Source organism: Pristiophorus japonicus, chromosome 14 (assembly GCF_044704955.1).
Source record: "Pristiophorus japonicus isolate sPriJap1 chromosome 14, sPriJap1.hap1, whole genome shotgun sequence".
Classification (NCBI taxonomy): domain Eukaryota; kingdom Metazoa; phylum Chordata; class Chondrichthyes; family Pristiophoridae; genus Pristiophorus; species Pristiophorus japonicus.
In genome coordinates this window covers 89,674,699-89,687,341 of record NC_091990.1, presented here as the reverse complement: position 1 = coordinate 89,687,341, position 12,643 = coordinate 89,674,699, and the positions used below count along the sequence as shown (strand labels likewise).

At 40.2% G+C, this 12,643-nt stretch overlaps 1 protein-coding gene across 4 annotated transcripts in view; it reads right to left on the bottom strand.

Moving 5' to 3' along the window:
* The window catches only part of phf21aa (PHD finger protein 21Aa), a 427,640-nt gene extending 416,043 nt beyond the window's left edge, over positions 1 to 11,597 (bottom strand). For all 4 annotated transcript variants that reach the window (XM_070899357.1, XM_070899356.1, XM_070899359.1 and 1 more), the window contains exons 1-4: positions 11,524 to 11,597; positions 10,710 to 11,324; positions 9,893 to 9,925; positions 9,415 to 9,480 (exon numbers count right to left, since the gene is read on the bottom strand). In XM_070899357.1, coding sequence (XP_070755458.1) covers positions 9,415 to 9,480; positions 9,893 to 9,925; positions 10,710 to 10,763 — 153 coding nt within the window. In that variant the 5' untranslated portion in view covers positions 10,764 to 11,324; positions 11,524 to 11,597. The remainder of the gene's footprint in view (positions 1 to 9,414; positions 9,481 to 9,892; positions 9,926 to 10,709; positions 11,325 to 11,523) is intronic.
* Between the last annotated feature and the right edge of the window lie 1,046 nt (positions 11,598 to 12,643).

The window sequence follows — 12,643 nt, the reverse complement described above, 5'->3', positions numbered from 1 at the left end:
TGATCTGTGCTGTGGTTGCATGTTCCCATCCTGTTACAGGCCACTGTTTCCACTGTAGCACACTGTACAGGGACAAATGCATTGGCAGTACGTGACACTGAAGAAGCACAGATGTCAATGGAATCAGATACTGGAAGGTACACTACCCAATGCATGTTATAAAGATCCTCACATACAGGAGCTGCAAATAGTAACTTTTAGTTGAGGAAGAAAACAGCACAAGTCTATTTAGGAAAATATTATATAGGGCAAACATTAATAGGCTAACATATTTTGAAGCTTTTGTTTGATGACTATAGTTATAGGTCATTAAAGCTACAGTATGCCAATCATTTTTGTTGCAGTCTGTATTATCTTCAGAACAGGGATTTAAGGGTAAAAAGAACTACTCAACCAATATTCATCATTTTGCAAGGAAGATTAAAATCCAGAAATGCATTCTGCATGGTTACAGTGTTGCCCTCAACTCTACAGTTTGACTTCTGACAGAATATTTAGTCAACTGCAAACTATGTAGGTCAAAGCAGTCACCTTTACTAAACTATATCTAAAAGTAAAGAAAAGTAAAGAAAAGTAAATAAAATGTCTCTAACATGCATCAGGAATGGCCACTGCTTTGCCAGAAGTCATATATAAATCTAAAAAATAAAGTTGAACTGAAAATAACTAATTCTTTGTTTTGGTATTTAACTCAAGTAACACCAGTATTATTTAATATAATTTTAGTCGTTTGAATTTTCACCTTTCTTCTGTTAAAAACAGTAACCTATTCTGGGGTATAGTTACATAGGCACCAGCACCCTCTGCCCAATGGTCATTCTTCATAGATAAAACCTAGACACTGAATGTTGATAGGTTATTTGACCACAGAAGCATTACATTCAAACCCATCCCTGTCCTCACCTGATTCTCACATACATGCACCTTCTAGCAAGAGTCACTAGAGAACAAGCAAAGGAAGGAACCTTGGTAGATTTTTCAACTCCCCAGCTCAGGTGCACCACAGCCAATCACGTTGCACTAAACCAACAGATCAACCAACTCTGATGACCTAAATTCAAACCTGGGCCTTCTAATCTTCATGACTCAGTAGTACATCAGACAGTGCATTTACCCCTCGTCTATCAGAGGAGTCATAAAACAGTATTAATTCAGTCTGGTAGCATTTATTGTAGCCATACACCATTCCACTGTGATGTGACAGGGATTCATATTACTAATTTGATGAATTCCCCATTTTGACAAGTTCATCACGAGAAAGCACCATTTACCATCAAGGCTTGTGTGAAAAATAGCCACTTGGATGAGCTATCAGAGGATGCCTGCACCCTGACAGAAGGTGGAAAAATTGGTGGATATAACTTGCAACACTGAAGCCCCCAAAAAATATTGGTACTGTTATCAGTTTTAGTTCCATTCATTTCAAGTTTCACTTTAAAGTCACCCTTGCCCCCCAAAAAACGTAATAATAAACTTCATAATCTTTGTTTTCAAACACGAACAGTTAAATTCAAAAGTGAACTGCTTTGCACATGTCTTGTATTGTAGGAAGCTATTGCACAACAGTACCTATATTAAAAGTACTTAATTGGCTATAAAGCACTTTGGGATGTCCTGTCAGGAAAGCACGTCTTTCTTTTTTTTCCCCTCATATTTTCAACAAGTACACCACAGAACACCTGAATTTGGACCTTAAACGTGTTAATGTCAGTACATTTATCTTTCTTTTTCTTCAGCTATAAGTGAAAAATCTGAGATGTTAGTGAACTTTGTCTTTTTATTGAAAACATAAATTATACATGTATTAACATGGTAAACCCCCAGCAACATTTTTTAGTAAAATGCTATTCCCGTCATAAGAGTAGACCACACATTACTTTCCAGTAAAATACTCTAGTCTTGTGTAATAATCAGGCAAGTCCCTTTCCAATATACAATGAAGTCTTATGCCAAAACACAGCTGTAGTAAGGAAACATTTTAACTAATAGTAAAACTCCAATTTGGAAAATATGCACACTACACTCTACTCCTGATAATTCAGTCATTTTTGCACTAACACTTTTCTAGTCAACCAATAATTTGAATTAAGCAATATAAATAGCACAGAAAATTAATAAACTAGTTCTAAAAACTGAAGCATCAGATCATTTGAATTAAGCTTGTAGGAACTCTGAAGAGGAGTTGACAGAATAATAAAACCCCAGGCAACATTACAGGCCAGCAATGCACACACAATTATTCTTCTATATGGAATGTCTCAGGTAACAAAGAAACCAACTTCCATATACTGTAGTTTCTACACATATGTACATGGAGGATAGATCAAGGCCAGGCAAGAAGCAACATTATTTCCATTACGGCCAGGCAAGAAGCAACATTATTTCCATTACTGACTGGCCAGCTTTTCCATTAACAAATGGCTTGATCCAATGTATTTTGCAAGCCTGCCGCTCACCACTAAGTGGCTTTGAACAACAGCCGGTCATTCATATAGCGCCTTTCATATAGTAAAATGTCCCAAGGTGCTTCACAGCAGCGTTAACAAAATTTGATAGAGCCACATAAGAAAATATTAGGTCAGGTGAGAGGTAGGTTTTAAGGCGTGTCTTAAAAGAGGATAGATAGATATATAGAGATGCAGAGAGGTTTATGGAGGGAATTCCAGCGCTTACAGCCTTGGCAGCTGAAGGCATGGTCGCCAACGGTAGAGCGATGAAAGTCTGGATGAAAATTCAGCCCCTCGAGCCTGCCCCGCCACTCAATGAGATCATGGCCAATCTACATCCCAACTCCATCTACCTGCCCTGGCTCCACATCCCCCAATACCCCCAGGCAACAAAAATCTATCGATATTAGACTTAAAACGAACAGAATATTTTCCACAGTTAACTTCACAGTCGGTCTTTTCATTCAGATTCAACACAAAAGCTACATGTAATGTGCAAAAAAAATGCTAGCGTCAAGCAAACAGTTGTACTCCACCCAGGAATTTTTCTAAAGTGGGTGTTGTGCACTAAAATTGTAGCATGCCAATATGTTTTTAATGTTAACTTGGGAGCTACTTATTCTGGGTTTCAAAAAGGATGGAGTGCCTACTTTAGGCAAACCAAGATGTACAAAAAGTCAAAAATCACTCCAAATTTTAAAAAAACTGCACGAATTGTAAACTACAAGTCTGAGAGCAGGATATGGACTATATTTATTGTGTGAATGACTTGTATAACTCATGTGGCTTACAAGGTGGTTTAGGCAAAATATTTCCTGTATGTCACACAGGCAAATGGTAGCCTTCATATAATGTATTCCAGTCACATTGAGAAATAATTTGCAGTCAGTAATTTCTCAATGATTACATCACAATCATTATGGGCGTCATCATATAGGTGCATAGTACACTGGTGGTCTAGAGAAATGGTAAGGATTTTATTGTGAAATTAATTCTTCAATTAGAACATATCCCCACATCAACTGGATGAAGAGTTCCAGTTGATGTTAGCCACGACAGCTGCCACTTGGGAAGAGGCAACAAAATCGGACTTATATTTTTATATTGATTAAAAACACCGCTATACATCTATCTATTTAACAGTTCTCAGTGCCCTTCATATTCCAAAGTGCTAAAAGTACATTTAAAAAAAGTAAATTACAGGTTAATTTCTATTGGTAAAGGAACGTTGCAGCTTGACCTGGAGCCGGTATTTTACAAGCACTTGGCAATTTGCAAACTTCCCTCACTAACAGCAATTAACCTGTCATTGACTTTAGGGCCTATTTAGAATACCTTAGCATTAACTTAAAGCTAGGAGAAAATTAGCAGTTAAACATCACAACTGTCCTTCAGACCTCAGACTAACTGCAAAACACCACCACAGGCAATCAGGCTAATACAGTGATGTACAACTTGCAGCTCCAAGGCCACAGCTGCCTTAGAAAATCTGGCTCTTGAAGCCCTGACATCTCAGTCCTACTTACACTTGTATTTCTTCCTATTTGTTGTTTCTCCCTCCCTATTTGATTTTGTGGGTCTGAATGTTTTGAAAGGGCTGTGTTTAGTCTGGTCACCTCATTGGTGGATACATCCTAAAGTAGACACTGGGATCCACTCATACCAGCAACTTGAGATACATGCAATTCAAATCTTGTGACCCGAGGCTCCATGGTATGCACCTAAGTGACCCACAAAATCAAAACCTTGACCATCACTAAGCTAGTAGACTATAAATTAAATATAAAAAATCTCAATTTGGGATTCCATTTTCCAACCACATGTTCTTTGCGTGATTTGTAACAGCTGAAATGCTCATTATTTTTCCCCGTTGTAATTTCTCCCACACATTATTCTCTACATTTTATCAACGAGATAGCCATTAAACTTTATAAAACTGTTACTTCAGTTTTGCAATGTTGCCTACTTATCAATGAAACGTTTCCACACTTTAGTTACTAAAGTTGCTGCAATACATGCATTTTCTGAAATTTTATGTTATCTGATTGGAAGCAATGAGATACAGAAAATAAAAATGACGTTAGGAAGGTGTAATCTCTATTGGCTTGCCTATTCTTACATCACACTGATCAGTTTTATTTCTCATACATGTAGTTCATTAAAAATATTTATTTTTAATAAATACTGAAATTTATCAATATTAATTCTAAGCCACAAAAATGTTACAGTTCAAAAATTTGCATAATACTGCATTACTCTGGATCCAAATTAGTACTTTTAACAATGCTACAGATTAGCTAGTGTTCAACATATAATTACACATTTTTACATTAAAAAAAGGGTGGAATATGTGATCATGAAATTTGAATAGCACCCTAAATGAACAACTGTCCCAAAATGTATTAGATAATGTACTGTACTACAATATATCTCAACATTCAAAGTACTATAGTTAAACCATACACTTCATCTCTACAAATTATCTTTTAATCCTATCAGGATCAAGAACCAAGCTTATGCAAAGTACATTTCTAAAATACTATTAATAACTATACTAATGAATTCCAGTAAAGTATTAAACTTTGTTTTTGTTGAACATAGATATTTCTTTATTTTCTCCTCAAACCACACCTCCTGCACTGGCAATCTACCAAGCCGCTGCTCTTTTAGTATTGAGCTGGATAAGGCACAATAAGGCAAGCCAACAACTCTCTCCAATTCAATGTCCTCTTCTGAGGAGCCACTTTGCCTCTACTTCCCCTGCCCCAAAGCAGCACTGCTAAGTACAGAAACTCTTTTGAGTTAACCTGCAAAACATAAAACATGTATCCGTGCCACCCGACCTGGATGACACACACAAGACATTTACAAGGCCCTTTTTTTTTTTTTTTTTTTGTGGTTTTTTTTTTGGGCACTAAAAACAAATTTTTCCTTTTTCCAGTGCCCCCTATAAAAGGAGAGGGGGACACTAAAAGCACCGGCAATTAAAACAAATTAAACTTTAAAACGTAAAATCAAATTAAAATTTGGTTGCCGGGCGTGATGATGCACTCCAGTCCCTCCGGTGCCCACCTCTCGCGGAAGGCCGCGAGCGTACCGGTGGACACCGCGTGCTCCATCTCCAAGGACACCCTGGACCGGATGTAAGAGCGGAAGAGAGGCAGGCAGTCAGGTTGAACGACCCCCTCGACCGCCCGCTGCCTGGACCGGCTGATGGCACCCTTGGCCGTGCCCAGGAGCAGTCCTACGAGGAGGCCCTCGGACCTACCCGCTCCCCTCCGCACAGGGTGCCCAAAGATCAGGAGAGTGGGACTGAAGTGCAGCCAGAATTTCAGGAGCAGCCCCTTCAAATAATGGAACAGGGGCTGCAACCTTGTGCACTCAATAAAAACATGGAACACGGACTCCTCCAGACCGCAGAAATTGCAGGCGGCCTGGGAGTCCGTGAACCGGCTTAAAAATTTGTTGCACGGCACTGCTCCGTGCACCACCCTCCAGGCCAAGTCCCCGATGAATAGTGGGAGGACCCCTGCGTAGAGTGCCCTCCATCGGGGACCCCCGCCTCCTCCGGACGGCAAGATGGTACGCCATGGCGTGTCCGGACGGCCGGCGAGGATGGCAAAGTTGAGGGTGTGCAGGAGCAGCCCGTACAGGAAACCCCTCCGCGCGGAACTGAAAGGCACGGAGGGGATTTCCCCGAGGCGGCTCAAGTTGTGAGGCGCCGGCCCCCGAGGGAGGTTCCAGGGTTTGGCGCCGATGAGGAATTCCGTCCGGACGGGGGTCAGTTCGGACGGGATCTCCCCACGTGCTTGAGCCTCCTCGATGCACCTAACGGAGTCAGGGCCCAGAGCTGTTTTTAGCGACTCGATGGCATCGGCCGCGTGGCGGACGTTGGCAGAGTTTAGGCGCCGCGCCAGCGTGTCTGGCGCCATCCAGCCCGCTCCTCCGCCATCGAGCAGGTCCCTGACCCTGGTCACCTCACCAGCCACAGCCCTCTCTTCCGACCGCCACATGAAACCTCGGCCGTGGAGGTACGGATTCCCGAGCAGCGGCTCCTGCAGGACGGCCGCCACTCCAGCCGGCGGAGAGCTGCGCTTGGTGGAGACTTTGTTCCAGACCCTGATGAGTTCCCTGTAAAAGACAGGCAGCTCCCGGAGGGCGGTCCTGGCACCCCCCAAGTTCACAAACAGGAGCTGCGTGTCATAATTGAGGTCGAGCTGCTGGCGGAAGAAATACCTCGCCAGAGCGCACCACCTAGGAGGGGGCTCGACGTAAAGGTATCTCTGCAGGGTCTGAAGACGGAAAGTCGCGAGCTGGGCGCTGACGCACACCAACGACTGACCGCCCTCCTCAAGCGGGAGACTCAAGACCGCGGCAGAGACCCAGTGCTTCCTGTTGTTCCAGAAGAAGTCCACCAGCTTCTTCTGTATCTTGGCGACAAACGCAGGGGGAGGGGTCAAAGTGACCAGCCGGTACCACAGCATTGCGGCCACCAGCTGGTTTATGACTAGCGCTCGACCCCTGTAGGACAGCACTCTGAGCAGTCCTGTCCAGCGCCCTAGGCGAGCGGCGACCTTGGCCTCCAGCTCCTGCCAGTTCGCCGGCCAGGCTCCCTCGTCGGGGCTAAGGTAGACTCCCAGATAGAGGAGATGGGTCGTGCTCCAGGCAAAAGGCCTGAGCTCCTCCGGCAGGGAGTCCACCCGCCACTGACCCACCAGGAGTCCGGAACATTTCTCCCAGTTGATCCTGGCGGAGGACGTGGCCGAGTCTCAAGTAAGAGGGAACAAGCCTACACTCACAATAACCATGATGCCATGAATTGGTGCTCTGATATGCTACAGGCCTTACACAATGATTAATAATAAACTTATAGAACACTTTTTAAAAACCTCGTTAACCACTTGTTACTACATGTCTCCGCTTCAACCAGGAGTGTTAAGTGGTCTAGGTTGCAGCAAAAGTCTTAACAGGAATTTACTTGTTCTCTTATTTCCACCTTTTACCAGTTATCAAAATTGCTGTGTTGTGAAAATTTTGCAAGAAAAATCACTTGCAAAAAAAGCCCCAGTCAGAGACAACCCTGTACTCCACAACTGGCCAGCAGGTGGTAGGTTTTCAGCAAGATAAGTCACTACCTCACATAATCTACTGCATATTTAGCAGCCAAAGAATTGAGGAAAATTGTCCAGCTGAGGCAATGAAGTTCATGTAAAAAAAAACAGGTAAACCTGGAACACAAGCTCAGCATCTTCTCTTTGAGAGTTAAATGCTCAACTGCTTGGAGTTACCAGTTTTACCATCAACAAATCTTCAATTCAGTCAAGAGAAAGAAAAAATAAAACTTGTACTTTCTGAAGAGAACACAGAAATGCTTCCAATAGTCCATGGTTACAGCTAAAAAAACATAGTTACAGACATTTTCAGCATTTCATAAACATAACTTCTCAAAGCTTCAGCAATAAGAAAAATATTTTTACCAACTCTTAAGTTTAACCAATTATGAGTTTTACTAAAGCTAATAAACAATGTAAGCCAATGCAGTAATATCAAGGCAAAGTTAGACATCTCACACGGCCTTCATTTATGGTAGGGGGAGGGCGAGAAAATTAAATCACTGCTTAACTACAACAGTTCCTTCTGCAAAGTTACGTCAATACAATACTTTAAAAAAAAATTAACAGCAGTTCAAACTTCACAACCAAATCCTTTTCCACAACAGTGTAGACATTGTCAAAGTTTAGCACCGCAACTACTTTAGACACAAACTCAAGCTTTTAAAACAAAATCTATAAAACTAGCAAGGCAAGTTCAAAAATTCATTTCAGTATGTACTTCTACACTGAACTGGTGGTTAGCCCACATGGTTACTGAGGCAGCATCACATGACAATGACTGAAGGCTGACTTTACAGAAACAGAATCAGATAAAAGCTTTAAAGAGAACATGAGATTTGAAATTGTAATTAAGGATGCTGTTCTAGAATTAACAAGGTACATCAATAGTCCTAAGAATGGAAGTTCAAATGGGAGTGTTTTCTGTAGATCTTTGCATCTCTGCCTTTACAAATATTTCATTGATTTTTATTTCAAGAAACAATTTACTCAAAATAACATGAACTCAGAATTCTGGATGTAAATGCATCTTTACAAAATATTACTTGCCACTTTTGAGCAGGAAAGAGAGCAGGATGCTATAAATGCTGGGGGGAGAGTAATGTGAAACTGAATGCACAAAGAATCCAGAATCAGAAACAAAGAAAAACCGGGGGGGGGGGGGGGGGGCGGTGAAGAAAAGAAAGTCAACTCCTACACACACACACACACACACACACACACACACACACACACATATATATATATATATATATACTAACACCCTAAAGGAAAAAAATAATAGGGAAAAATCAAATTCTTACTGCACTTGCTTGTACAAAATAAAATTCAAAAGGAGACAAAAAGGTAGAATGGCAACATCTTACAAAAGAAGTGCTTGGTAGAAACAGCTAAACTAGACAGTGAGAATAAGGGAAGCATGTGGGGGGAATGCACTTCTTTAAAAAGTGTTTAAGAGTAGAAAGTACTAACCTGTACTGTTAAATACAAAAGCTAAAGATAGATAGATTTAGAGTACAAAGGGAACTGAAGAGATATGTATAGGGAGTTTCAAAAGGACAACATAAAAAGGTTGGAATTAGATAAAGAATATTGCCACTTCTAAATATCTGCTGATCCCATCATCATTTTTTTTAAACTGTACAAAATCTGAAACAGTCAGCCATGGTAATAGGTGCAATTGGAGCTATCTGAACATCAGCGACTTTCCCTGTTTTTTTTTCAAACCAACACCAGCCAACTCCACTAGCATTAAACTTCCAGAAAACTACAAGAAATCCTCCAGGTTGAGCTCATCCCTGGAGAACACACAACCATCTGGAACAGAATAGCCACAAATCCATTTTTCCCCTTACTTGTTTCTCACTGAGAGCAGTTATCTTCGCTTGCAATTCATGTAACTGTTTCTTCAAATCAGCATTCTGTGAAATAAAATTTAACAATGTAATATCACATCTTATTACTAATACAAGTCCCATCATACAAGGAAAATGAGTCATTCAAAATTTTCAGTTGAATACTCTAAGGAGGAGGAAATCAAATACTCATTTTTTTGTAAATGACTAACAAAAAGACCTCATTCTCTTTGTCTTAATGAGTCTAAAAGTGCTTAAGATTTTGGAATAGGCTAGAACTATAGCGCACCTTCAAAGATAAAACAATCCAAGCTGTACATTTTCTACATTCCAACACAATTTATGAATGGGAATGGAAATGGAAAAGTCATTTTTTTAAATTATGTATTTACTTATCCTAAATCAGTTATGATTTTTCATCATTTTATTATATACACACACATTTGAAAAAGTAAAAAAGACATAAAATAAAATATACCTGTGGATCCTGTTTCATCTGGGCCACAAGTTTCTGTTTAGATAAAAGAGACAAAACAGAGAAAGTTAATGTTCTTGAGAGGGGAGACAATGCCAGTGAAAACTACAAGAGGCTGGTCTTATTGATCAATCCAACCTCTCAGAGGTCAAGTGTTACACTAACTGTACCAACTTGCTTCAACAAATATGGACTCCAAGACTTCAAATTCTGCTTTAGGGTACAAATATATATGGACTGCCTTGGTCATTGATAAAAATGAGTCCTTCTTAAAAAAAAACTTATTTTTCTAATTTATATCCCACTACATAACTGCTAAAATCAGTTAGAGGCGAATAATGCGTTCCAAGATACCGAAAGCAGAACTGTTTTATTACATACAAAACTGTGTATACGAGCAGTTTCTATTTTTTGAATCAAAATGTATAGATAACAGATTTCTGCTAATTCATAACTTTTACTCAATTACAAGAATGTAATTTTTATTATTTATCTTCCTGTTCTCTTCTCTCTCCTTTACCCCAAAAATAACTGGATGATGTAGTTTTCAAATACTTTAAAAATAAGTCACAGCTTAAATGTAAAAAGTTTATGAAGGCAAAATTTTACATTATACTCTTAATTCTAAAAAAAATATATATAATATATATAAATATATATATGATAAATGGTTCCTTGCCAATTATTCTCTTAGAACAAATTTGTATGATTTGTATAGTGTGTCTCTCTGAGTTAGAGGTAGTGGTTGAAATTCACACACACACACACACACACACACACACAATTACATGCAATAAATGAAAATAAGAGACCAGGTTACCTGATGAAACTGGATTTCCACTTTCAGAGCCTCCTGCAGAGTTTGCAACTCCATCTCCTCTACTTCCCGTGCCACTTTCCTTCACTTTTTTTTTTCTCCACCCCTTTATAGGAAAAAAAGGGAAAGACCCGGCTCCCCTTCTCTTTTCTTTCCCCCCTCTTTCCTCACGCAGCCAAAAAAAAGAGTAAAAAAATACAATTCAACAAAAACAGGGCCCGAAATAATTTCAGGAGGGAGAAAGTCCATTAAACATCGCGGTCGGCCGCATGTGTATAAATATCTGCTTTATTATTTTATATTTATAAATATGTTGTATATATAATATATATAAATATATAGATAGAGAGAGTGAAGGGGAAACAGAAAGACACAGAGAGTGAACGCAAAACAAGTTCTCCCATCCACCGGACTCATCACTCTGCGCCGCCGCCGAGCCAGAGGGGGGCGGTGAGCTGCCCGACCAACAACAACTTCAAAAACATTTCCCCCTCTTCTTTCTCTCCTCTAAATTATTACAAGAGAGGCGGACATTATAGTTTTTTTTTAATGGCACCGAAAATAAACCGACTGAGAAAAGAAAGCGGTGGTGGGGGGGATCCTTCGCCTTTCCAAATCCTGAGGAGAAAAAAAAAACACCTCGGTGTGAAACGAGCGGCCGGAATTTATTTTACTTTTTCTTTTACATTAAAAAAATGTTGTTAAAAATTTTTGTTAAAAAGAAAACTTCCAATTTTTCGCCCTCCCTACCCCTCAAAAAATAAAAAGTGACAGTGCGCGCGCCCTGGTCCCTCTCTCGCTCGCTCTCCTCACTTACTTGCTGCACGCTGAATCCCTGCTCCCCTCCCCCTCCACTCCACTCCACTCGGGCCCGCGCCTCGCTCACTCACTGATTGACGGACAGACTGTGCGCGCGCGCGCGCGCGCGACACCCGTTTGGTTCCGTTCCTGGCGAGCGTGCGCGCGCGTGGAGGCCTGGTCGCGCGGCCGAGGCCGGGTTTAACTGCGCGCGGCGAGAAAGCGGCGCGAGGAGGAGGAGGAGGGAACTACTTGACGGCGCGAGCGGTGGCGAATTTATTTCACTTTGCCTAAGGAACAGCGGTGCTGTGGCTCTCATTGCCTAGGGAAAGTACCCGGATGCTGCGACTCCTCACTTTACTCCAAACTCAACTGGGATTATTTATTTAACTTTTCTTTTTGTCGATAACTTATTTCAGCATTCTTATTCGCATTTAAATCAAAAAAAAAACCTAAGTCACTCAAATCAAATAATTTGTTGTAAAATGTGAACTTTTATTTGTAACCAACTCCCATGATTTTTAAATCATTTAACCAAGTTATTTATTTGTGTATTTTGCACAGAAGGGTTGGGTTCATAATAATTACCTGTTATTAAGAATATGGACTTAAACCAAATATCGAAACGTTATTCAAAAATGTTAATTTCAACAAAGAAATAAAAATCACATCTATTTTCCAGGATGTATTGTAGTTTATTTCAGAAAAGAGTCCACTAATTTTAAATAAGTCCCCCACGCCCTTCCACAGGCCACTCTTGTGAATGTATTGCAAGTGTTGGGGAAATGCAAACTTTATGCATGTCGTACTATTTTGCACTTTCAAACGTTATTTTTTTTAAGTTAATATTTTAAACTTAAAATATCTTTTTTATCAGCAAAACGTTTTACTAACTTTTAATTATTAGAATTTATATAGTGACTATTTTTTTGAGAAGAGTAAAAGATTGAAGTTTATAAACGGATTATATTATTGACTTGAACTTGTTTCTCTTCTCTCTAGTTTAGTACAAAATGGCGGAAGAGTGCTTGAAAGTTTTAGTGGCTGGGTTTCAGATTTCAGACTAATAATTGGATTAGAGAAGAATCAAAGAAAAAAAGCAAAAGGAGGGGTGCTGGCTTCTCTTTAAAAAACTGGAA